The sequence below is a fragment of the Mustelus asterias genome, unplaced genomic scaffold, assembly GCF_964213995.1.
Source record: "Mustelus asterias unplaced genomic scaffold, sMusAst1.hap1.1 HAP1_SCAFFOLD_1996, whole genome shotgun sequence".
NCBI classification, from domain to species: domain Eukaryota; kingdom Metazoa; phylum Chordata; class Chondrichthyes; order Carcharhiniformes; family Triakidae; genus Mustelus; species Mustelus asterias.
In genome coordinates this window covers 1-26765 of record NW_027591941.1, presented here as the reverse complement: position 1 = coordinate 26765, position 26765 = coordinate 1, and the positions used below count along the sequence as shown (strand labels likewise).

At 42.2% G+C, this 26765-nt stretch overlaps 1 protein-coding gene across 1 annotated transcript; it reads right to left on the bottom strand.

Annotated features, from left to right (window-relative positions):
* Positions 1–2050: 2050 nt before the first annotated feature.
* Positions 2051–19808, bottom strand: znf821 (zinc finger protein 821). Its single transcript, XM_078207034.1, has 4 exons — positions 19666–19808; positions 15644–15816; positions 11140–11306; positions 2051–10100 (listed from the first exon to the last, which is right to left on the bottom strand). The coding sequence occupies exons 1-4, from the start codon at positions 19760–19762 to the stop codon at positions 9533–9535; spliced, it is 1005 nt and encodes a 334-aa protein (XP_078063160.1). The 5' UTR covers positions 19763–19808; the 3' UTR covers positions 2051–9532.
* Between the last annotated feature and the right edge of the window lie 6957 nt (positions 19809–26765).

Here is a 26765-nt window from a genome sequence, read left to right as displayed (position 1 = left end):
CTTGATAGGTATGTCCCTGTCAGGCAGGGAGGAAATGGCCGAGTGAGGGAACCGTGGTTCACAAAAGAGGTGCAATGTCTTGTGAAAAGGAAGAGGGAAGCTTATGTAGGGATGAGGAAACAAGGTTCAGATGGCTCGACTGAGGGTTACAAGTTAGCAAGGAACGAGCTGAAAAAGGGGCTGAGGAGAGCTAGGAGGGGACATGAGAAGTCCTTGGCGGGTCGGATCAAGGAAAACCCCAAGGCTTTTTACTCTTATGTGAGGAATAAAAGAATGACCAGGGTGAGGTTAGGGCCGGTCAAGGACAGTGGTGGGAACTTGTGTATGGAATCAGTAGAGATAGGCGAGGTGATGAATGAATACTTTTCTTCAGTGTTCACCAAGGAGAGGGGCCATGTTTTTCAGGAAGAGAAGGTGTTACAGGCTAATAGGCTGGAGGAAATAGATGTTCGGAGGGAGGATGTATTGGCAGTTTTGAATAAACTGAAGGTCGATAAGTCCCCTGGGCCTGATGAAATGTATCCTAGGATTCTTTGGGAGGCGAGGGATGAGATTGCAGAGCCTTTGGCTTGATCTTTGGGTCCTCGCTGTCCACGGGGATGGTGCCAGAGGACTGGAGAGTGGCAAATGTTGTTCCTCTGTTTAAGAAAGGGAATAGAAATGACCCTGGTAATTATAGACCGGTTAGTCTGACTTCGGTGGTTGGTAAATTGATGGAAAAGGTCCTTAGGGATGGGATTTACGACCATTTAGAAAGATGCGGATTAATCCGGGATAGTCAGCACGGATTTGTGAAGGGCAAATCGTGCCTCACAAATTTGATAGAATTTTTTGAGGAGGTAACTAGGTGTGTTGATGAAGGTAGGGCGGTTGATGTCATATACATGGATTTTAGTAAGGCGTTTGATAAGGTCCCCCATGGTCGGCTTATGATGAAAGTAAGGAGGTGTGGGATAGAGGGAAAGTTGGCCGATTGGATAGGTAACTGGCTGTCTGATCGAAGACAGAGGGTGGTGGTGGATGGAAAATTTTCGGACTGGAGGCAGGTTGCTAGCGGAGTGCCGCAGGGATCGGTGCTTGGTCCTCTGCTCTTTGTGATTTTTATTAATGACTTAGAGGAGGGGGCTGAAGGGTGGATCAGTAAATTTGCTGATGACACCAAGATTGGTGGAGTAGTGGATGAGGTGGAGGGGTGTTGTAGGCTGCAAAGAGACATAGATAGGATGCAAAGCTGGGCTGAAAAATGGCAAATGGAGTTTAACCCTGATAAATGTGAGGTGATTCATTTTGGTAGGACTAATTTAAATGTGGATTACAGGGTCAAAGGTAGGGTTCTGAAGACTGTGGAGGAACAGAGAGATCTTGGGGTCCATATCCACAGATCTCTAAAGGTTGCCACTCAAGTGGATAGAGCTGTGAAGAAGGCATATAGTGTGTTAGCTTTTATTAACAGGGGGTTGGAGTTTAAGAGCCGTGGGGTTATGCTGCAACTGTACAGGACCTTGGTGAGACCGCATTTGGAATATTGCGTGCAGTTCTGGTCACCTCACTATAAGAAGGATGTGGAAGCGCTGGAAAGAGTGCAGAGGAGATTTACCAGGATGCTGCCTGGTTTGGAGTGTCGGTCTTATGAGGAAAGGTTGAGGGAGCTGGGGCTGTTCTCTCTGGAGCGGAGGAGATTGAGGGGAGACTTAATAGAGGTTTATAAAATGATGAAGGGGATAGATCGAGTGAACGTTCAAAGACTATTTCCTCGGGTGGATGGAGCTATTACGAGGGGGCATAACTATAGGGTTCATGGTGGGAGATATAGGAAGGATATCAGAGGTAGGTTCTTCACGCAGAGAGTGGTTGGGGTGTGGAATGGACTGCCTGCAGTGATAGTGGAGTCAGACACTTTAGGAACATTTAAGCGGTTATTGGATAGGCACATGGAGCACACCAGGATGGTAGGGAGTGGGATAGCTTGATCTTGGTTTCAGATGAAGGTCGGCACAACATCGTGGGCCGAAGGGCCTGTTCTGTGCTGTACTGTTCTATGTTCTATCTCCATTCCAAAAAAGTGAAGACAGTCCATTCAAACTGATCCAGTATTTAGTGTCTTTTGAGGAAATAGGTCAAAATTGGCAATTTAAATTTAATCCAATTTTAATAAGATGCATAAGGAACTAATTAATTTTAAAGGACCAATGGGGATAAATGATTTCATACGGTATCATGATCTACTTACTATTCACTGCATAAGACAATGATGGAGGCAGATTTAACCACAACTCTGAAAAGGGAATTGGCTATATACTTGAGAAAGGAAAATTGCAGGGATATGAGGAAAGAGTAAGGGGTAGGACAAATTCTACAGTTCTTTCAAAAAGAGCCTCGATCTATGCTGAGTGATATGATGATATACATAACTGGCATAGAAGTGAAATAAACTTTATAGTTCACAGCATGTTGACGTACTTGCAAAAGATTTGGCACAACTCATCACGCAACAAACACAGAAGAAACATTGCACAAGAATTTCAAGGTACACTAAAGGTAAATCAATACTTAATACATTAATGTTTTAAAAATTAGTTAATCAAATATTGTGGTTAAGATTTAAACCCGGTGACATGGCAGAGATTTCACACTTTTTCTTTTACACTGCGGTTTTTTTCTTAAACGTGTTCAAAATAATTAGATTTTCCACTTTGCTGAAACAGATTTACTATTGGTAGTATTTTGAGATTAATCAATTATGAACCAGAGATGGGGAACACAAAGTACACTGTTGCGAAAAAGTTATGATAGCGTAGGTTAAACCATCTGTGTTGTAAGAGCAAAAAGGTGGTACAGTAACAGATGGGCAACTGGAAGTTTAGAACTGGTTAGTGTGCAAAAATAAATAGATAAACATTGTTATTTTAGTTCTTTTATTCTGCAGAATTAACAAACTCAACAGTTACAAAAGATATAGGATCAATAGACAAAATTTTGGATTTGCAAAACATTTCAAAGATTTAAGCTTTCCTAATTAATTTTTAGTACCAAATCTTGTATTTGGATTAGGCAGCGCAAGAGAAAGGAAAGCTATTTTTGAGTGTGCCCAACTTGATTCAGTTCTTGCTCTTCACATTATAGTCCTGACAACCACAAAATAAAAATTGCTGAATAGTACAGCACAGGAGGCCACCATGTGGCCCATCAGGTGTGTGCTGGCTGTTTCAAAGACCAATCTAGTTAATTCCATTCCCTAGCTATTTCCCATATCCTTACCATTCTTTCTCCTTCAAGTATGTACTAGATTCCCTTTTGAAGGGCAGCGAATACAGGTTCAGATGTAGCCTACCAGGCAGTGCATTCTAAATCTTAACCATTGTGCAAGATAAATTGTCCTAATGTTGCCTCTGGTTGTTCTGTTAATCCCTTAAATCTGTACCTTCTGGTTCTCAATTCTTCTGCTAGAGAAAACAATTTCTCTTTATTTACTTTTCTTAACCTTAATGATCTCAAAAAACTCTCTTAGCTCCGAGAACAATGTCAGCTTCTTCAGTTGACCTATGCAGCTAAAACCCATCCAAGTAAATCTCTTCTTTACTCTCTTCAAAGTCTTCATGTCCTTCTTGAAGTGTGTTGTCCAAAATTGGGGCTGAATTAGTTCATATAAAGCTAGTTTAATTTCTGAATTTTTGTACTCTGTGCCCCACACGTTTCATTATTTGTTAATCTATCCTGGCACCTTCAACTATTTGTGCAGGAATGTTTCTAGGTTTTTCATTTTTCCCACCAAAATGTATCACCTTGCATTTCTCTGCGTTGAATTTCATCTGCCTTGTGTCTGCTCATTCCACCAGCCTATGTCCTCTTGAAGTCTATTACTATCTTCCTCACTGTTTGCAAGGCTTCCAAGTTTCATGTCACCTGCAAGTTTCAAAATTGTACACATTAATGTAAAATTATTAAAGTAAAATTAGTCAGAAAATGGTAAAAGTTAATCATCTCATTTTCCATTTAATTATAATAGAAACCTGGCATTTGCTTTCCAGAGGATGATGGGATTACTGGTATTTTGGTCTATTTACAACATATGTAACACCTTCAATGAAATAAGATGTCCGAAGATGCTTTCACAAGAGCACTATAAAACAAACACTAACACTGAGCCACAATATGAGATTAGGCCAGGTGACCAAAAGTATGATCAGAGAGAAATTTTAATGAATGTGTTAATGAATTTTGAGGAGGAAAACCAAGTAGAAAATGGAGAAGTGTAAGGAGAGTATTACATATGTTGAAGCCTAGGAATCTGAAAGCATGGCCATTAGTGGTGGAGCAACTAAAACTGGGGACGCACAAGAGGCCAGAATTGGAGGAGCGCAGATATCTCAGAGGATTGTGGGGCTGAAGGAGATTAGATATAGGGAGGGAGGTGAGGCTATGGCTACAGTCTTCCCAATATTTAATTGGAGGATATTTCTGCTCATCTAGTACTAGATGTCAGATAAGCAGTCTGATAATTTAGCAGAGGAGTCTTTACTGAAGTTAAAAGCCATATTCTATCTTAGCCCACTTTTCTCACCAGGAATAAATAAATATTTACAAAACATCAAAGTTTTTAAAGTTTATTTATTAGTGTCACAAGTAGGCTTACATTAACACTGCAATGAAATTACTGTGAAAATCCATGAGGGAAGAATTAAACCAACTGGAAAGTTCACTTCATTGATAAGCAGGTATCATTTGCTTCAATGTTCTCCTTTCTTTTGCAGAAGACAGTTCACTGCACAGGCATACAATCGCACTGTGGCTGAGCCCTATCTGGTCCTTTCCCAATCTCCAAATGTGCACTGACGAGGGTCAGCATTCTCAGCCAAGTTTTCACCTTTCTAGTCAGAAACAAGGCAGCTTTTAGCCCAGACTCACAGAGGTCAGCTTAGTGCAAGCCGGGGGGGGGGGGGGGGGGGCAGCTGCTTTAATTTTAAGATTTCCAACATCTGCAGTATTTTACCTTTTGATTCAGGATAACTGTATAGTTCAGTACACCACCACAAAATATACCTATCCATTGTCCACTGCAAATATTTATCACAACATTTTTTAAATGCAAACAAAGTTAATGGTTCTTATATTGGAGTTAGTGTTTCCAATGGTTTATAAATTTATGAAACTATTTTCCCCAACATGTGGATAATTTACACTTCTTGGACGAAGGTGCAACATTTAGGAAATCAAAAGAATGCTCCAGTGCTCAAAATCCTGTATGGATCTGAAAACACAATGCAAACTAATACTCAACATGAAAATCCAATCCTTCCAGATAAACTTCCTTATGCCAAGATACAACAGCAATTTGTACATCTTAGTTACAAAGTAGTTAAATTTAAAAAGCACAAATTTATGAATCTATTCAAATATTTTTTTGCAGACCAACATTGCTAAATAAAAAATGATCCACTGTTGACAGAATAAAGCAGTTAGTATTACATCTCATTTATTTTTCTCCACCAAAATTGTATTCCATTGAGATAGGGCCTCGAGGTTCACTAGGTCACACATAAAACAGAGTGAGGTCAAGACTGAATAATCTCCCAAGTACATGAAGTGACACTTTAACAGGATTGGAGATGTCTTTGTCTCTGGTACGTTAATAATTTAAAAAAGTGTAGAATGCTAAGAATTTTAGCAGAACTCAACTCTAAGATGCTAACTATAATGTGCGTTAAACACGTGAACTCTTGATGATAAAATTAAATGGCTGTATTCTTTTGCATGTGAAACTATAAAATTCAATTTATAGTTCTATTATAAATTTGTTCTCCCCGTGTCTGTGTGGGTTTCCTCCAGGTGCACTGGTTTCCTCCCACAGTCCAAAGATGTGCTGGTTAGGTTGATTGGCCATGCTAAATTGCCCCTCAGTCTCAGGGGGACTGGCAGGGTAAATACATGGGGTTGCAGGGATAGGGCCTGGATGGGATTGTTGTTGGTGCAGGCTCGATGGATCGAATGGCCTCCTTCTGCACTGTAGGGATTCTATGATAACTTTATTAATAAGACTGCCTTTTTAATGCATCTACCCAACCAAGGAATATCCATGGTCAACTTTTCTCATTATCTGTTTCACTAGACTGTCCCAAGTTAAATTAACATTACATGCATGGAAAGCTAGGATAATACCACAATTTTAGAAGTTGAGGATCACTTTTTAGAGATTATATGCACCATTCTTAAAGTGCAAAATACATCTGAAATGAAAAAGTCACTGAAGCTTCCTTTAAACTTAAAACTCGAGTCCAAAAGAACAAATAGAGCAAACCTTTTCAAAGTTCTTCGATGGCAAGTTCTGGAGTGAGTTAACACACACACTCTACTTTTGAAACATTATTGTCCACAGGTGGAGGGTATTGGGCCAATCAAGGGACAGTGTTCATTTTTGTTTGGTTCGTTAATTGGAGGTAGTGGGTGAACAGTAGGAGTGTGCAGGGGCATAACTGGACCTTTATTGGAACATCTGTCCACATATTGTGACAGCACAGTTATATATTTTATCATTGAGTGAACTGCAATGGATGCAATCATTCTGAATAAAAGAAAAACATGTTATCCTCGAAGGCCATTATAACCTTTTGAAGATGTGACCCTCAGATCGAGGGGCTGATTGTAATTTTACACTTTTCTACACAGAAGCCAATTTCCATGATTGGCAGAAGCTACTTTCATTTTGAATCAACAAAGTAGTTAGTAATTTTTCATAAAACAAAAACATGACGCCAAAGGTTGCAATGCCAGGGCAGTGGAATACGTTCAAAATGACGATTCAAGTAATTTCCTTAATTATAATATGCACTTTCTGGCTACGACAACAAAAAGATTTAAAATCTCATTATTCTAAAAAAACACTTTCAAACTAACAGAACATAACGTGCTGCACGGTAATCCTTTTTAGGTACAGGTACAAGGGCATTTATAAATTAGATTGAAAAAAGCTTTCTACCCTTCTCTCCTAGAATTCAATAAACCATGAAGGATGTGGGTCTCAATGAAGCAAAATGTCTGTCATTTTATAATAAGTTAACCAAAAATATTGGAGGGTGAAGCCAATATTAGATTTTAAAGTAAACATTTCTATAGCACTACAAAACAATTTCAAGTCACTCAGTCCAATACTTGAAAAATCATTTCTAAAAAAAGTGTTCAAATATAAATTAATGATGTGTAAATGAATTTAATTCACTGATGGCGTAAAATATCACTGAATCACTTTTAATCAAGAGACTGGTCTTTAATCAGCTTCAAGATGCCAAAATACTTTCAAGTCATAGTTTGTTATGAAACAAGCTTTATGCACAGGATCAAGACCATAAGACATAGGAGCAGAATTAGGCCACTCGGCCCATCGAGTCTGCTCCGCCATTCAATCATGGTTGATTTTTTTCTCATCTCCATTCTCCTGCCTTTTCCCCATAACTCCTGATCCCCTTATAGAACATAACAGCGCAGTACAGGCCCTTCGGCCCACGATGTTGCACCGACCTGTGAAACCAATCTAAAGTCCATCTAACCTACACTACTCCAATATCATCCATATGTTTATCCAATGACCTTTTAAATGCCCTTAATGTTGATGAGTCCACTATTGTTGCAGGCAGGGCATTCCACGCCCTTACTACTCTCTGAGTAAAGAACCTACCTCTGACATCTGTCCTATATCTATCACCCCTCAATTTAAAGCAATGTCCCCTCGTGTTAGCCATCACCATCCGAGGAAAAAGGCTCTCATTGTCCACCCTATCTAATCCTCTGATCAATTTGTATGCCTCTATTAAGTCACCTCTTAACCTTCTCTCTAACGAAAACAGCCTCAAGTCACTCAGCCTTTCCTCATAAGACCTTCCCACCATACCAGGCAGGCAACATCCTGGTAAATCTCCTCTGCACCCTTTCCAATGCTTCCACATCCTTCCTATAATGCGGCGACCAGAACTGTACGCAATACTCCAAGTGCGGCCACACCAAAGTTTTGTACAGCTGCAACATGACATCATGGCTCCGAAACTCAATCCCTCTACCAATAAAAGCTAACACACTGTACGCCTTCTTAACAACCCTATCAACCTGGGTGCCAACTTTCAGGGATCTATGCACATGGACACCGAGATCTCTCTGCTCATCCACACTACCAAGTATCTTACCATTAAACCAGTACTCTGTACTCTTGTTACTCCTTCCAAAGTGAATCACCTCACACTTTTTCGCATTAAACTCATTTGCCAACTCTCAGCCCAGCTCTGCAGCTTATCTATGTCCCTCTGTAACCTGCAACATCCTTCCGCACTGTCCACCACTTTGGTGTCATCCGCAAATTTACTAACCCAGCCTTCTACACCCTCATCCAGGTCATTTATAAAAATGACAAACAGCAGTGGCCCCAAAACAGATCCTTGTGGTACACCACTAGTAACTGAACTCCAGGATGAACATTTCCCATCAACCACCACCCTCTGTCTTCTTACAGCTAGCCAATTTCTGATCCAAACCGCAAAATCACCCTCAATCCCATGCCTCCGTATTTTCTGCAATAGCTTACCATAGGGAACCTTATCAAATGCTTTACTTAAATCCATATACACCACATCAACTGCTTTACCCTCATCCACCTCTTTGGTCACCTTATTAATCAAGAAGCTATCTATCTCTGTCTTAAAGAGACTCAATGACCTAAGCTCATGTGAACATGCATGTGATTGAAATATTGTAAAGATACAATTCAATCAGGTTGGTGATTCGAAAGATAGTATAATTTGCTACCATAATTTGCAGCTCAGTAAAAGGATTTTGATGTTGCTATCAACACTTACCACACCTCTACCAATAAATCATTACACTTTTTCGTTCCTGTGCGAGTTTCCCACTGTTTCAGATGAATGCCCATAACAAACTGTTACGTATTGGCTAAGATTATGCCCATCAAGCTTGTCTTAAAACTGAAAGCTCATTTGCCTTGTGACCTTACAGTCAGATATCCCTGCCTAAGTCTTTGAGCAGAGGAAGAAATCAGCATGAGACTGTAGCATGTAGCATGCAACACCCCTCTAAAGTGCAATAAAATAATTTTACAAATTCCAGGTAGTAGATTTACACAAAGTAACATATCAATTGGGGTTTGAACAAAGACTTGGGGGAATAGACCATTCAGCCCTTCGAGCCTGCTCTGCTATTCAATAAAATCATGGCTGATCTGACTGTGGTGGAAACTCCACTTTTCCATTTGCCCTTCCTAAGATTAGAGATCACTAGCTCATCAGAAGTCTGACTTTTACAGTTTCATACGAGTTCCTACAGATTGTGAATTCAGAGTATAGTAACCATCTTGTATTGTATCTTTTACTCAGCGCTACCATATTTCCAATGTAAATCATATGATCACGTGATATTTCTGGCTTTTGTTATTTCCTGGAGCCTGAACCTAAAGAATAAATTCTAGATGGAGCCCTGGGATAGATTACACTTCAGAACAAAAATAAAGTCACATTTTCGTAACTATCTGTTCATTTTACAGGTTGGGGCAAGCCACATGAAACTGAAATGAATTCATCTCTGGTGTAGATTTCTGAGAAATATGAACCGACAGACTTGGGTTTAATTTTTGTAACCGTCTTTTAATCCGTTTTGCTTCCCGCTCTCGTAGGAGTCTTGCCTGCCGTCTTTCTGGTGTCTCAGTAGCCCTTTTCAATCTCATAGCTTCCCGGTCACGTTGTAACCTTCTAGCCCTCTGGTCTTCTGACTCCTGCATTCTCTGAAGACGTTTAGCTTCACGGTCCCTCAGCCTCCGCATCTCCCTTTCATCTGCTGATTCATTGGCGCGTTTGAGTCTTTTTGCAGTCCGTTCACGCTCTAGTCTTTGCAAACGAACATGCAGGGGCTCATTCCGTCTTCGGACCATCCACTTATGAACTGAAGTCTCTTGCGCCTCAATAAGATTTCTGTAAGCAATACATGTTTCGCAGACAAACAGCATCCCCGCAGCGACCACAGTATTCCAGAATGGTCCTGCTTCTTCAGATACAGAAGTCCTTTCAGTGTTATCATTGATGTCAGATTTTCCATCTGGCAACTTCACGCTGTAAATTCAACATTCCAAGCAAAAATCAGGGAGATTATAGTGAGTCTTTCATATTTAATGATAAAGTTCCCACACTTTTGAAACAGTAAATCTAAATTAAGCCTAAGGGCTTAATAATTGTCTATGTCCTGAAATAGAATTTTAAAAAAAATATACAGATTAATTTTGCAGTTCTCTTAATATTTTGTGCTAAATGTTTCTAATTCAAGATCAGGAAGTACTAAAGATTTCTGAACAATAGAAAAGTAAAATAATTTGCATTTATATGACATCTTTCATGAAATCCTAACATTCTCTACATCTGTCGTTAGTTAAACTTGCCCCAGGACCCTTCACCCCCCAAAAAAACCTTTGCTCACAAAAGTTGCAAAAAGTGAAAGCAGATAACTTCACAAGGAGAACACAACATATGGAACCTCAGCAATCAAGACATCCCCTTAACTAGTGAGATTTAAGGATTTGGAAAATAAACAGATGGAGGGGGAATGAATATGGGTGAATTACATTGTGAAAGGCATTATATAAATACGTTTATTTGTTTCCCCCGTGACCAAGCAGAACTTTAAAATTTTGCCCTTTTCCAAATTTCCAAAATTCAAAGACCTTAAAAGAATGAGAATGCGATGATTAATTTTTCAGTGCCAATGAGGTTGATTGGCAGAGATTAATGCTTAATGTTAATAGGTACATGCACTTATGTGAAAGTTTAATGGGAAACACCAGCAAATTCCTAAAAATTAAGCAGGCCAAAAGTGAGATGCTATTTTCATGAAGCATATTACAACATGGACAGCAACATTAGGCACATTCCCATTTAATTGTGCATTGGCTCATGATGAGGATGATGCACTATTTATTCATAAATAATGTTGAGCACTATTAGCCTAGTCATTTTCTTTCCCCAAATACAACAGATTCTGGCCCAATATACATGCTTTAGTTTCCCCCAGCCCCCCAAAAAAGTAAAAAGTGTCCAACCAACTATTATTTCATTGTGAGGCCTGTATTATACAGTTTTTGCTGCATAGGTTACTAACCTGTGCATGTGGTCCTTTGCTGCGAGTGACTTCCCACACACTGCACAATGATGTGGTTTCTCGCTGGAATGGATCAACATGTGCTTATCCAGTGAATTGCTACAGCTTAATGTACTCCCACAAATGCTGCAAATGAGCCCCTTGGTATCTCCAACGTCCACATGGTGCTAGAATTACAATTATTAAAACACGGGTTCACAAATACAGCCTTGTATTAACCACTCGCAGTCAAGTCACACATTTTAAAACTTTCAGAACAATTTATATGTAGAACTAAGGAAGTAAAATTTAGAACAAAAACTGAAAACGCTGGGGGAAAAAAAACACCTAGTAAGCATCAGTGGAAAGAACAGGCAGGATAGAAATTAAAGTACAAAGTACAGGTCCACAATCAAACTGGGAAAAATTATAGATCTTTTTAAAAAGGAATAGAAGGGACAGGGGAAGAAACACACACATGGATTAAATTTGCATATGGGTTAAACAGCAATGTCATAATGGACTGCTGTCACATCAAAATCAATTTCAGCTCAAATTAGTTAGGATCCAAATGTTGATATATGTATTGCAGCACAGACCACCTGCATGCAAAGGTCACATTTTTGGTTCAAGTCATTCTTCATTTTTTAAATATTGCTACTCACCCTGATGAGGCAAATGAAAGCTTCCCTCAAATATTTTGAATTCATACAATGTTATGAACAATAATTGTAAGCCTCTCATTAGAAAATGCTTCTTTGGTTTATAGAGATGCATCCAGTAACTTTGCAATTATATTCCTAGACATAAACGGCACTGCATTTTTTTTACAATTTTACCAACATTCAAAATTTAAATGAATCACTACACTGGGCTTAATTGTCACATTTAAATTAGTGCTTTTAACATAGTTAAAATCCCAAAGCATATGACAGGACCAGATATCAAACAGCATTTGACATTGAGCCAATCAAGGAGATATTAGGAAAGGTGATCAAAATTTTGGTCAGAGCTCGATGTTAAAGATGCCTTAGGGACAAGAGAGCTAAGGGATGTTTAGGGAGGGAAAACGTGCAGCAAGACCTGGACAATATTCAGGCTCGGACCGATAAACATTCGCACCCCAAAATGCCAGGCAATAGACCACCCCCAGCAACAAAGAATCCAAACATCTCTCCCTAAAATTCAATGATTCAAAGGTATTACCATCACTAAATTCCCCCAAAATCAACATCCTAGAGAATTAACATTGACCAGAAGTTGAACTGTTATGCTTTTACTTATTATTTTACATGTAGAAAGAAAGACATATTGGGATGCTTCTTCAGTGTATGTTTTCTCTGCCTGTTTTATTTTTTGCCCCAAATGTAAGGGTGTGTGTTCTGACTCAGGACAGACTGGCAGGTTTGTTCTGAGGTCATATTTCTGTGCCATTCTGTCATCAGCAACACCTCAGCTCACTTTGGATTTCCCAGTGTAGTTTGGAGTTTTCTTCCAAACTATGTGGGAGCCAGCAGGATCACTTGGAGTCATGCACCACCCAGGGCAGGAGACCATCACCTGGAGAAGGGAGACAAGTTGCCAACTGCTGGTGGTTTCCAAAAGTGCGAGACGCCCGAGGACTTGAGAGGTCTGGATGAGTCAGGAATCAACTGCTCTGGATTACTGTGCTAAACCACTGACCTAGGTCACCAGGCTGGCTCCTTTGGGAAGAAGCAACACATGGTACATCCCTGCTGGGACTCTACACCATGAGGAGCCTGGTTCATACAAAATCCCGCTGCCACTAATGGGCACAAAAGGAGCCCATGAGGCTGGACAGCTCCTGGTACCACATGAAAGGTGAGAGATTCTGCTAAAAATTTCACAAATGCAAAAGAAAATTCAGGGTTTTATTCTTTTTTTTAATGTAACCCAGCCTCAGCTTATGTCATTGTTGCTGAGTTGTCTGTAGAAGCCCTTTCATTGCTAGTTAAATGGGGTTTATTTATGTTTACTTTGGGATCTTTTATGACCCTGCATTGTTAGGAGGAAGGTCATGTGTTTTGGACAGTTTTTTTTCCTTCCTAGTGAATTTAAGGTTTCATTTTCTGTTTTGGCTGGCAGCAGTTTAGTTTAGAAGGGACATCAAGCTGGAAAGAAGTGTTCCTCTGCCTGTTTTTGGAAATTCTGCTGGTTAGCTGAAAGCAAGGCTTCATGCCTTCCTGAAGTAAAAAATCTCCTGTTGGTGGCTTGTCCAGAGTCTCGCCCTGGTGTTCTGGGAAGCTGTTTTGACTTCAAACTGTCCTGGGTGTCTCCAGAGGGCTGCCATTACAAGACTGAGAAGTCGGGGTTTCAATTCTCCAACCAAAGGACTCAGTTCCAGTATCACGTGAGCATTAGTCTTTGCTGTGTTAAACCTGTGAAAAGGGTTTTTGTTTACGGTAAGTTTTGGTTTGATTGGAACATTTTAGATATATTTGTAAGGGTTTTACATTATCTTGGTTGTTTTGTTTTTGTTTGTAATTGATAAAAGTTATTGCTAATTCTCTTTCCATACACGTTAATTATATTCTCAAATAAGCTTTGTTTGATAAAAGCTCCCTGGTTGGTCATTTGAATCATACCTGAGGTGAAACATATCATGCTTATCCTAGCCAAATTCAAAGTGCAAAGCCTATGATCCAGGCAGGCTTCATAAAACACTTGAGGCTCTGATCTAAATTATAACATAGAATCAGAAAATCTATACACCATTTAACACTCCCTTAATGAAATATATAATTTACAGTTTATGTAATTGCCCATAGATATTTAAAGGGTATGGTACTGATGAAAAATGTTCTATGCAGATACACAACAGCAAATTCAAATGAAAGTTTGCAATCTTAAAGCACCTTTAAGTAAAGAAAAAGATGTCCCAAGGAACTCAAAATGAAGCTGGCAGGGAAAGGAATGAGAGCCATGGAGAGAGATTGGTTTGGGATGAGAGGTTGAGAAGACTTTTAAAGGGCAGAGAGTGGTGGACATGCAGGGGAGGTTAGGGAAAGAGTAGAGCCAGTGTATGGAAAACAATATACAACTCAATTCACCCATCAGTCAAACATTATGTGCCAAGGCCAAATCCAACTTGGAGCAGGGGATAATTCTTTTCTCGGAGAATAGTGAAACCAGGTGCTTCTGACTGGAGCAGAGGTTACCTGATATCACTAGTCAGGGCCAGAATGAAATCTTGAGAAGTCAGGTTTGGGGTGGGGTGGTTAATGGTGTCAAAGAGTAATTTCTCACATCTCTTTTCTCTCAAATGAACATTTATAAAGTAATAATTCAGCTTCAACTAGATTATCGTGTCCAATTCTGGGCACCACACTCTAGGAAGGATGTGTAGGCATTGTAGAGGCTGCAAAAAAGATGAGGGATTTCAGTTATATGGATAGATTGGAGAAGCTGTGATTGATCTCCTTGGAGAAGAGAAGATTGAGAGGAGATTTAATAGAGGTGTTCAAAAATCACAAGAGGTCTGGATGGAATAGTTTGGGAGAAACAGTTCCCATTGATGGAAGGATTGAGAAGCAGAGGTCACCAATTTTAGATAACTGGCAAAAGAACCAGAGGCGACAAGAGGATTTTTTAAAAACATAGTCAGTGTTTAGAATCTGGAACATGCTACCTGACAGTGTGGTGGACACAGATTTAATCATGGATTTCAAAAGAGAATTGGATGAGCTCCTGAAGAGACAATAAATCAGCAGAGCTACAGGGATAGGGACTAGCTAAATTGCTGTTGCAGAGAACCAGTATGGACTCAACAGGCTAAATGGTTTCCTTCAGATACTAACCAATGCTCAAACAAAGAATCTTATGCTTAACATGAATGGCAAGTGGTACTATTAAGCCATTGTTTAAGTTGATTTTGAACTCCTCTATGAAGTCTCCTCTCAACCTTCTTTAAGGAGAACATCCCCGAATGATCCACTCTATCCACATAACTGAAAGCCCTCATCTTTTCTGCAGTCTCTCAAAAGCCTGCACACACTTCTAAAGTGTGGTATCCAGAATTGGACACAATACTCTGGTTGAGGCCGGTTTAGTCATTAAAAGGGGTTAAAATATTGAACTGGTATGCTAGCAGGGATGCATGGACAGCGAGAAATCTGGAAAAGTGTATAAGTAAACTTTGGGAATTCTTGGCATAGATGAAGGGTCCAGCTGCAAATGAGCTGGGACCAGGGTGGAGATGGAAGTATACAGGAATGTGGTTCAGCCAAAATGCAACAGCTGTGTTCAAAAAGCTTACTGACATCTGCTTTTCAGGTTTATAAGAATGACCACTTAACTCAGGTATCCAAAGGCTGCCACTGCCCATGGAACTGTATGTAACCACGAGCCAATTATTTCACGACAGAGAGGTGTTAAAAATGTAAAATAAAAAACTCACTAAACCACAAAGGTCCTGGTCCTTGGATTTTTTTAGGCATGCCTTGCATCCATTTCTGAAGTGAAATAAAACCCCCTCCCCCCACCTCTAGATTACCTAGCAATTTACCTGGGTGTCCACAGACTGTGAAAAATTACTGGTCATCTCTGGTCCCTTCATGATACTTTCAGTTTCATCTTTATTTATGGCCGTCACCAACCTACTGGTGGGTAAAAGATGATCTTCTGAATCTTTAAAGAGTAAGTCATCTTCGGAATATCGCATTGATCCATCGCAATTCTCTTTAAAAACAGTGAACAGAGAAATCAGAAACTGACATGATGCTCAATGTTTTAGCAAGATATTAAAAATAGGTGCACTGATTACATTATTCTTTTGAAAGTGTCAAAATCCAACAGCAGAATTAAAATATAAAAGCACAAGATTAGTTTCTTCTCATTCCTCTGAAGGCAAATCATTCTGTGATGTCACCTAGTATTCCGAGATCAGAGAGAGCGTGCCTGTACATTCACCCCAGCAGGGATAAAGCCTGGAATGTAAACTATGTGGTTGTGGAAATTTGTCCCACTTCAGTGCCATTTTTCTTGGGGCGGGATTCCACCCCCCCCCCCCTCCCCTCCTCTGTGGTTAGGCGTGGGGTGTCACTGTCGGCAAGATTGGAGAATCCTACTGGCAGAGACGGCCAGAAAATCCTGCTCTGGATTTAATTTGTTTACATTAATGGCGAGGCCCTGTCCCTACTTTAATATTAGTTTCCTTGCATGCGACTTCTTCCTCCACAATAAATGATGCAAAGTAATTATTCAACATATCTGCCATTCCTGATTTCCACTGACAATATCACGATTATCAGTTTTCACGGGACCCACATTGATCCTGACCACCTGGTCTTTCCTAATAGAACTGTAAACATTTGAGGTGATTTTGCTATCTCTTGCAGTTCTTTTCATACTTCCTTTTTGCAGCAATGTTTTGTGACCCTTTGCTGGTGTTTGTACTTTTCCTTGTTCGCCAGGAACTGTGCTATTTAGATGAAGAAGTTCTGCAAGTTCTAGTTCTATAATTTGCTCCCTTCCTCACTACAACACCTTCCTCCAAACTGTGTCCCTCTAACTCTGGCCACTTGTCAAACCCTTTTAAAACCCACCTCTGACCAAGTGTGGACTCACCCCGTCTTTGGCTCAGCAAGTCTTTTCCTTCTGTATGACTCTACAGATACTAAAGTAGCTATATAAATGCAAGCTATTGTTTTTAATTTCTATCGAAGCTTGATGTAAAAAGATCTATATTTATAATATCCTAAATATAGAAGTTTCTACAATGATTCAGTGATTCAATACACCTGCAATAATAGTGAGCCGTGCTGACCAGGAAGGTTCGAAGTTAATTCCCTGGCCTGTGCTGCGATAGTAGACATTAATCAGAGCACATGAGGTAGGGACGGGTGAACAGCAGCCTGGAATACTGTTCCCTATTACTCTCTGGTACATGGTAGGTGCATTTGTGTGGACAGAAGGTAAAACCTGCTGTTCTTTAATGTTGATGATAAAGGAGGACAGCCAATTAAACAGGATCCTCCATTTGGAAAATATTGCACTCCCAGACTAAACCCAAACTACTTCAATCCTTAAACTCCCATTTCAGGCAAATTATGCCAAGCTATCTTAAATGGAACAATGTACAGGCACATTACATTCAAAATGTAGTGATTACGTAAAATGTAAAATGTGATCGTGACTATAAACTCTTAAGTTCAATAAAAATTGTGGGGTGAAAGAAAAAAAACATTTTTATTTAAGATGGATGCCAGTGACTAGTGACGTACCACATGGATCCGTGCTGGGACTCCTACTGTTCGTCATTTATATAATTGACATAGATGACTATGTGGGGGATAGGATCAATGGGTTTGCTGATGACACAAAGATTGGCCGGGTGGTTAACAGTGAGGTTGCGTGTCTTGGGTTACAGGAAGATATCGACGAGATGGTCAAATGGGCAGATAAGTGGCAGATGGAATTTAATCCTGAAAAGTGAGAGGTGATGCACTTTAGAAAGAGTAATTTGACAAGGAAGTATACTATGAAAGGTCTGACACTGGGAAGTTCCAAAGAACAAAGGGACCTTGGCATGTTTGTCCATAGATCTCTGAAGGCAGAAAGGCAGGTTTATAGGCATATGGCACACTCACTGTTATCAATCGGGGTATAGATTACAAAAGCAGAGAGGTCGTGACGGAGTTGTGTTGAACTTTGGTGAGGCCACAGCTGGAGGACTGTGTGCAGTTCTGGTCACCACATTATAGGAAAGACGTGAATGCACTGGAGGGGGTGCAGAGGAGATTCACCAGGATGTTGCCTGGGGTGGAACATTTAAGTTATGAAGAGAGGTTGGATAGGCTTGGGTTGTTTTCTCTGGAGCACAGAAGACTGAGGAGCAATCTGATTGAGGTGTCCAAGATTACGAGAGGCATGGATAGGGAGCAGCTGTTCCCCTTAGTTGGAGGGCCAGTTACGAGGGGACACAAGTTAAAAGTGAGGAATGGGATGTTTCGGGGGGATTTGAGGAAAAACCTTTTTACTCAGAGGGTGGTGACGGTCTGGAATGCATTGCCTGGGGGGGTGGTGGAGGCAGGATGCCTCACATTCTTTAAAAAGTACCTGGATGAGTACTTGGCACACCATAATATTCAAGGCTATGGGCCAAGTGCTGGCAAGTGGGGTTAGGTGGGCAGGTCAGGGCTTCTCGTGCGTCGGTGCGGACTCGATGGGCCAAAGGGCCTCTTCTGCACCATTTTTACACAATGATAGGGGGTATGGTTATATTATCCAGAGGACTGGACTAATGAGACATGTTCAAATCCCACCATGGCAGCTTGGGAAGTTAGTTAAGTAAATCCGGAATTTAAGAAACTACTAATATTGCAAAAACCCAGCATGGCTTACATGTGACTCCAGTCTCAAAGTAATGTGGTTGATTCTTAACTTTCCTTGAAATGCCTAGCATGCCATCCAATTGCATCAACTCACCAAGAAAAAGTAACAAACTGCAGTGGTTCAAGAAGGGGGCTTCACCACCACCTTCTGAAGAGCAATAAATACATTGCCGGCATCCCGTGAACATATGAAACAAACCTTACAAGTGCCATCCAAAATAAAAGGAAAATATAATTTCGAAAATGTGGCTACTTCAGACAAACAAGCAACTAATACTCCAAAACTACATTTTCTTTTGGCCAAAAACACTTTAATTCCCTATTATTCCAATAAAAAGAACTAAGGTACGTTTAATAGAATTAAAACACCTTGGAACAAAGAAGTTCAAAATTTTTAAAAATTATATACAGCATGTGAGCCCGTGGAATTAAAATGTCAATACAGCAGCCCATCATTTTTCAACTAATTTGATCTAAGCTAAGGTAGTTGATAGCAGATGTTATTTCTACCCTTGTCTACAGTAGATCTAGGAAGTAAATTACAATGTTGCAGGGGTTATCAGACATCATGAAATAGACAACTCAGCTCAAACAGTTTGTTATTGCCATCTGAAATAATAGATGGACTTACATCTTTTTAACGTAGTCCCTGATGGGTTTTGTTTTAAAGCTATTGCTAGTTCATGTAGTGGACACCAATTCATTGAATTGCTTCAAGCAGGAGCTAGACCTGGTTCTGTCTGGATCACCTCAGATCGGTAGTATGTAGAATTACCAGGGCGATTGGCTGGACCAGTTTCGATTGCCTGGGAGAGAGCTGAAGGGGAATCCTCTGGATGTTTTCTGCCTAAATTGGCCTCTCCTAGTTCATCTCGATTCAGGTGAGCATATGATTTTAAAAGGTAGCATAAAAAAGTTCATTTGGTATATCACATTTATGTGGGGCAAACTGAAAGGAACTCTAAAACCTCCAAGGAAAACCTATACTTGAGTACAACCTTGCGCATGAAGATACAATTGTTGAAAACGTGAAACCACATTTATTTCAATGTGAAAATTTATTCAGAAACATCAAAAAGTACATGTTAGTCAGTCAAATGTTCTCAGCCTGTACAAAATACCCTGATAGGACTACTGTTAGGGTTCAGCTGGGAACCCTATGGCCCATTATTCCTGCATTTTAAAATAAACTTACCACTTATGTTAACAAAGTCCTCCTCTTGATTCCCATGGTCACTAATGGACTCAGTCATATCAACTTCAGCTTTATTTGTGTGCACACATTCCTCCATCCCTAAAGAATGCTGCACCACTGTACAAACACAGGACACTTCTCAATTTATGGAATCTTCTGAAGAACTGAAAATGTCAAATGTTGTATTTTTGGTGTGGTATTCTAAACCGCTAAGTTAAACAATTAGGCAATATTCCTCCAAGTATAAAAGTCAGAAACTCCAAACAATCAGATCACAAAATGGCTGCTCTGTACCAATCCTTCATTTTCACAACACCACCTGTGGTAGAAACAGAGAAAGGATCTATGGAAAGCACGTGGGGTTTTTTATTTCTGTCAAGTATGAATATTCTAAGTCATACTTTTATAAAGAAAAATATTTCAGTTGCAAAGTTATACAAAAGAGATGCAAATGATCAAACTATAACAAAAATTGCTAGCCAGGCAAAAGCTTTTCCTTTGTTAGAATCTTAGTCAAATTAATACCATGCACTGTGAAACATTGGGGACCAATATTCAGAGCTGTCAACACTAGACAAATGCGAGGTGTAAGGTTTTTAATCACAAACTATACACCTGAGGCATTAATTTTCCAGTTAATGAAATGTATCTATCACTTCAGTTGCAAAGAATGGAAAAGTGGCACATTTTTCCTCCTCACCCACCAAATGAGTTTTGATTTGTTAACATTTTCTCTTGCTTTCACTGAACCACAGGCAAAGTTTTCTCATCACCGACAGATGCCGAGAATCTTTTTCACTTTCATAATCCCCTTTTTGGCTTGTCAGAGAAAAGCCGTGTATGCACATAGGAAATGATTGGGAGCATACCCTATCCTGCTTGACAATCACACACATCTTCTAAACATAGTCTTAAGATCCTTACTGAAAATTCTGCATAACGATGTTTTATTCAAACTGCGTTTATTGCTCGAGTGCTCAGTGGTTCAGAATAAGCATACCACTTTGTACAGTGGAACAGAAGCAAATAACAGAAAAGGGTGCAATTGTGGTGGAGCAGATTATTGTACGAAATAATCTCAGGAGACCCACACAGTATGGCCAGTTATTAGCCAACGCATTGGGAGAGCACAACTCAGAGAACGGTCTCTAGGGCAAACACTGCTCAGGTGAAGAAATGTGCAAGGCATTACTTACATTCCAACATTGTCTGATCTTAGGTTTACATGAGACAATTTGCAGATATTCACAAGGCAGGGTGTCTCTCTGTCCTTCTCATCTCCCTTTGGCTCCTCACTCATTTCTCTAGTGCTTGTTGCTACCAGGCATGGTCTCGCACTGCTCGCTTGGTCTGCTAATTCAGGCCATCTAAGTATTACAGAGGTCTCCAGTCATACAAACTACTGATATGGGCCCTGATGTCTTATGTTTACTGGCACTACTTAGCCAGGTACACATTTGGCTAGCAGTGTGTCTTTAGCCACATCAGCATGTTAGCTGGGTTATGTTTTTACTCTCAATGTGGAATTTTACTTAACCTTTCCAATACTGCACTATATAGTTTTCAAAACCCCTAGAAAGTCTTTTCAGTAAGTTACTAGTTCCTTTTGATTGTAATCCTTTGACCCCTAAGATTCCTTAATAAACCATGATTGTTGTCTGCCCTAATAAATTGTAATAATCCATATTTCATATTTATTAGTCTCCCTCTTACCAGTGCAAGTCCAATCTCCAGATAAGACACTTTCATATTAGATGGGCTGTGGTTCTTCAGCTGCCAATGCCACTCTCCAATATAATTTCACAATATTAACATTGGAAACTAACATTTTTGTGGGTCCCATGAGTTGCTGACAAAGAACATGCCTCCTCTACAGGAATCCTACACATGCAGCTACTTCTATTCCAAACACTGTTACACAGTCTCAGTAGAGGTGACTGTGAAACCATTGTGGGTTGTCCAAAAATCCATCTAGTTTACTAATTTCCTTTAAGGAAGAAAGTCTGCCAGTCTCATCTGGTCTGGCCTATATGTGACCCTAAACCCGCAATAATGTGGTTAACTCTAAACCGCTCTCTAAAATGGAAGAAGAAGCCACTCAGTTAAAGGGTAATTAGGGATGACCAACAGATGCTGGTCTTGTCAATGATTCCCACAGCCTGTGAAAGAATAATGAACACCAATTCTTGCTCCACAATTTGTGCATCTGCAGTTATGGAAATTGGACATTCACAAAAAGTCAATCTTTTATTAACTAGTGTCCAAACAAAAACAAGGTCAGAAGGTAAATAGGAGAAAAACTCTCAGCAGTCATGAATCTTTGTTTACTCTGACCAATTTTAACGTGATCTTTTTTGGACGGTAATGGTGGCATGACCTCAACACCCCATGGCTAACAGAGCTTGGGAAGAAAATGATCACATTAGTCCTTTTTCATCTTATTAGAAATATGCATGCAGATCTCAGGAAGAGCAGGATTGTGAGTTAAACGCTAAAAGCAAATTAGTGCAGATTCTGGAAACAGAACATGTTGAAAATCTCAGCAGGTCTGACGAAAGGTCACCCAGACTCAAAATGTTATCTCTGTTCTCTCTCACTCTACAGGTGTTGTCAGACCTGCTGAGATTTTCCAGCATTTTCTGTTTTTGTGCAAGGGCAGGGTTGTGTTCATCTGGGACAGACCTCCCCTCCTCTGAGTTAAACAAAGCAATCTAATTCTTTGTTACATAAAGAATTGACACTTCTCACTAGGCCAACATTATTGCCCATCTCTAGTTGTCCTTGAAAGGCAGTGGTGAGCTGACTTCTAGAACAGCTTGAAGTATTCATGAAACTACATGACAACCTGAAAGGAAGGATAAAAAAAGGAAGGATAAAAAAGGAAGAAAGAAAGGATAAAAAAGGAAGAAAGAAAGGATAAAAAAGGAAGAAAGAAAGGATAAAAAAGGAAGAAAGGATAAAAAAGGAAGAAAGGATAAAAAAGGAAGAAAGAAAGGATAAAAAAGGAAGAAAGGATAAAAAAGGAAGAAAGGATAAAAAAGGAAGAAAGAAAGGATAAAAAAGGAAGAAAGAAAGGATAAAAAAGGAAGAAAGAAAGGATAAAAAAGGAAGAAAGAAAGGATAAAAAGGAAGAAAGAAAGGATAAAAAAGGAAGAAAGAAAGGATAAAAAAGAAAGGATAAAAAAGGAAGAAAGGATAAAAAAAGGAAGAAAGGATAAAAAAAGGAAGAAAGGATAAAAAAAGGAAGAAAGGATAAAAAGATTATAAAAAGATTTTAAAAGATTTTAAAAAGATTTTAAAAAGGATAAAAATAAATCATACAAACATACAATTCAGGAGTAGGCCATTTGTCCCCTCAAACCTGCTCTGTCATTCAATGAAATCATGACTGGTCTGATTATAATCTTAACTCCATATTCCCACCTATTCTTAACAACCTTTCACCCCCTTGATGGTCAAGAATTTATCTAGCATTGCCTTGGAAGTATTTAAAGGCTCCACTTCCACTGTCTTTTGAGAAAGAATTCCAAAGACTCACGACCCTCAGGAAAAAGAAGTCTCCTCGTCTCTGTATTCAAAGCACCGTTCTCAAAATGCAAGATGATCCTGAAAAATGGATTAAGGGCAGTTTAAACCTATCCTCCAAAATTCAAACCCGCCAGTCTGTCTAAGTTTTGTCTTGTAATAAACTATAATTTCCAGTTGTGTCATCGGCAGAACACTAACTATATTTAAAAGACAGCATACCTTTAAGTCCAATTACTGGTTATTATTCTGTCATGTACAGTAGTTCTACCGAGCTGATGCCAGATTCTCAGCACTGCAATATTAAGTACTTTGCTACACTTACAAAATGAAGTTAGTTCTCTGAAGTTTGGTTTCAGATAAGGCTCGGCACAACATCGTGGGCCGAAGGGCCTGTTCTGTGCTGTACTGTCCTATGTTCTATGTTCTCAAAGTTGACCTATACAATCTCAGTTTTCCCGCATACCTATAAAAAGAAAGCAAAACACCAGTAGATGATGTATGGGGAGCGGGTATAAAACTAGAGCTCTTGGGAGGAATTTCTCACCTTGGAGAGACTGACTTCAACACAAAGTTGTACTCTTCCAAAGATGCAAACATTTGCTTCAACTGTGGACCTTTTACTGGGAATTGTAAGTACCAGCACGTATTGCTGCAGTGTACTATACATTAGATCAAAGGTCGGGGTTGTTCCTTAATTCCTCAGCAGGACTATAAACCAAGTTATGTGCATGTCTGGTGATCTAGGAGATATCAGTTGGTCTGGATGGTGCCATATCTGTCTTGTAGTACAGCTGGAGAATCACGCCCATTGAGGTCAGAACAGAAAATTTTGTTTCATTATCGGAAAACACGGTCAAACAAGTTGAAAGACTATTTAGTAGCAAAGCATGTCTATACACATTCCATTTAATTTTGTGATACTAAATGTTTGTTGATACTTACAAATAAGTTATTCAACTTTGCTTCCATTGCATTTTGATCTATCTCTATTACTGTTCATCCAAATCCCTCTTTCATTAATCTAATTTTTCATCTTTTCATTATCAGTTTCTAGCTTCATCATGCCTTCCATTGTTTCTGTAGAATGTGATGCTATTGTGCCTTTAAGAAAAGTATCTTAATCATGTTTCTCTGCAGTTCTTTTAAGAGGGCCTTTTTGCTTGTTGCCAAACTGTCTGAGTCGATGTCCTTTTATTGTTGTTATCATATAAAGGCTTTTTGTTTATTTTTAATCAGGGCCTCATGCGATGTCCTGGAGTTTGTGTGTTTTACAATCCGAGTGGGGGAGCAGAGGGAGTGGGGGAGCAGAGGGAGTGGGGGAGCAGAGGGAGTGGGGGAGCAGAGGGAGTGGGGGAGCAGAGGGAGTGGGGGAGCAGAGGGAGTGGGGGAGCAGAGGGAGTGGGGGAGCAGAGGGAGTGGGGGAGCAGAGGGAGTGGGGGAGCAGAGGGAGTGGGGGAGCAGAGGGAGTGGGGGAGCAGAGGGAGTGGGGGAGCAGAGGGAGTGGGGGAGCAGAGGGAGTGGGGGAGCAGAGGGAGTGGGGGAGCAGAGGGAGTGGGGGAGCAGAGGGAGTGGGGGAGCAGAGGGAGTGGGGGAGCAGAGGGAGTGGGGGAGCAGAGGGAGTGGGGGAGCAGAGGGAGTGGGGGAGCAGAGGGAGTGGGGGAGCAGAGGGAGTGGGGGAGCAGAGGGAGTGGGGGAGCAGAGGGAGTGGGGGAGCAGAGGGAGTGGGGGAGCAGAGGGAGTGGGGGAGCAGAGGGAGTGGGGGAGCAGAGGGAGTGGGGGAGCAGAGGGAGTGGGGGAGCAGAGGGAGTGGGGGAGCAGAGGGAGTGGGGGAGCAGAGGGAGTGGGGGAGCAGAGGGAGTGGGGGAGCAGAGGGAGTGGGGGAGCAGAGGGAGTGGGGGAGCAGAGGGAGTGGGGGAGCAGAGGGAGTGGGGGAGCAGAGGGAGTGGGGGAGCAGAGGGAGTGGGGGAGCAGAGGGAGTGGGGGAGCAGAGGGAGTGGGGGAGCAGAGGGAGTGGGGGAGCAGAGGGAGTGGGGGAGCAGAGGGAGTGGGGGAGCAGAGGGAGTGGGGGAGCAGAGGGAGTGGGGGAGCAGAGGGAGTGGGGGAGCAGAGGGAGTGGGGGAGCAGAGGGAGTGGGGGAGCAGAGGGAGTGGGGGAGCAGAGGGAGTGGGGGAGCAGAGGGAGTGGGGGAGCAGAGGGAGTGGGGGAGCAGAGGGAGTGGGGGAGCAGAGGGAGTGGGGGAGCAGAGGGAGTGGGGGAGCAGAGGGAGTGGGGGAGCAGAGGGAGTGGGGGAGCAGAGGGAGTGGGGGAGCAGAGGGAGTGGGGGAGCAGAGGGAGTGGGGGAGCAGAGGGAGTGGGGGAGCAGAGGGAGTGGGGGAGCAGAGGGAGTGGGGGAGCAGAGGGAGTGGGGGGAGCAGAGGGAGTGGGGGAGCAGAGGGAGTGGGGGAGCAGAGGGAGTGGGGGAGCAGAGGGAGTGGGGGAGCAGAGGGAGTGGGGGAGCAGAGGGAGTGGGGGAGCAGAGGGAGTGGGGGAGCAGAGGGAGTGGGGGAGCAGAGGGAGTGGGGAGCAGAGGGAGTGGGGGAGCAGAGGGAGTGGGGAGCAGAGGGAGTGGGGGAGCAGGGAGTGAGGGAGGGCAGAGGGAGTGGGGGGAGCAGAGGGAGTGGGGGAGCAGAGGGAGTGGGGGAGCAGAGGGAGTGGGGGAGCAGAGGGAGTGGGGGAGCAGAGGGAGTGGGGCAGAGGGGGAGCAGGGAGTGGGGGAGCAGAGGGAGTGGGGGAGCAGAGGGAGTGGGGGAGCAGAGGGAGTGGGGGAGCAGAGGGAGTGGGGGAGCAGAGGGAGTGGGGGAGCAGAGGGAGTGGGGAGCAGAGGGAGTGGGGGAGCAGAGGGAGTGGGGGAGCAGAGGGAGTGGGGGAGCAGAGGGAGTGGGGGAGCAGAGGGAGTGGGGGAGCAGAGGGAGTGGGGGAGCAGAGGGAGTGGGGGAGCAGAGGGAGTGGGGGAGCAGAGGGAGTGGGGGAGCAGAGGGAGTGGGGGAGCAGAGGGAGTGGGGAGCAGAGGGAGTGGGGGAGCAGAGGGAGTGGGGGAGCAGAGGGAGTGGGGGAGCAGAGGGAGTGGGGGAGCAGAGGGAGTGGGGGAGCAGAGGGAGTGGGGGAGCAGAGGGAGTGGGGGAGCAGAGGGAGTGGGGGAGCAGAGGGAGTGGGGGAGCAGAGGGAGTGGGGAGCAGAGGGAGTGGGGGAGCAGAGGGAGTGGGGGAGCAGAGGGAGTGGGGAGCAGAGGGAGTGGGGGAGCAGAGGGAGTGGGGGAGCAGAGGGAGTGGGGGAGCAGAGGGAGTGGGGGGGAGCAGAGGGAGTGGGGGAGCAGAGGGAGTGGGGGAGAGGAGGGGGAGCTGGAGGGTTGGGGGAGCAGAGGGAGTGGGGGAGCAGAGGGAGTGGGGAGCAGAGGGAGTGGGGGAGCAGAGGGAGTGGGGGAGCAGAGGGAGTGGGGGAGCAGAGGAGTGGGGGAGCAGAGGGAGTGGGGGAGCAGAGGGAGTGGGGGAGCAGAGGGAGTGGGGGAGCAGAGGGAGTGGGGGAGCAGAGGGAGT

Coding starts and splice junctions, on each gene's coding strand:
- znf821 (XM_078207034.1), bottom strand. CDS start 19,762: ATGGAGGAATGTGTGCACACAAATAAAGCTGAAGTTGATATGACTGAG. Junction 15,817..19,665: donor GGACTTTGTTAACATAAGTG/GTAAGTTTATTT, acceptor CTGTTTTTAAAG/AGAATTGCGATGGATCAATG. Junction 10,101..11,139: donor GCAAAGGACCACATGCACAG/GTTAGTAACCTA, acceptor TTGAATTTACAG/CGTGAAGTTGCCAGATGGAA.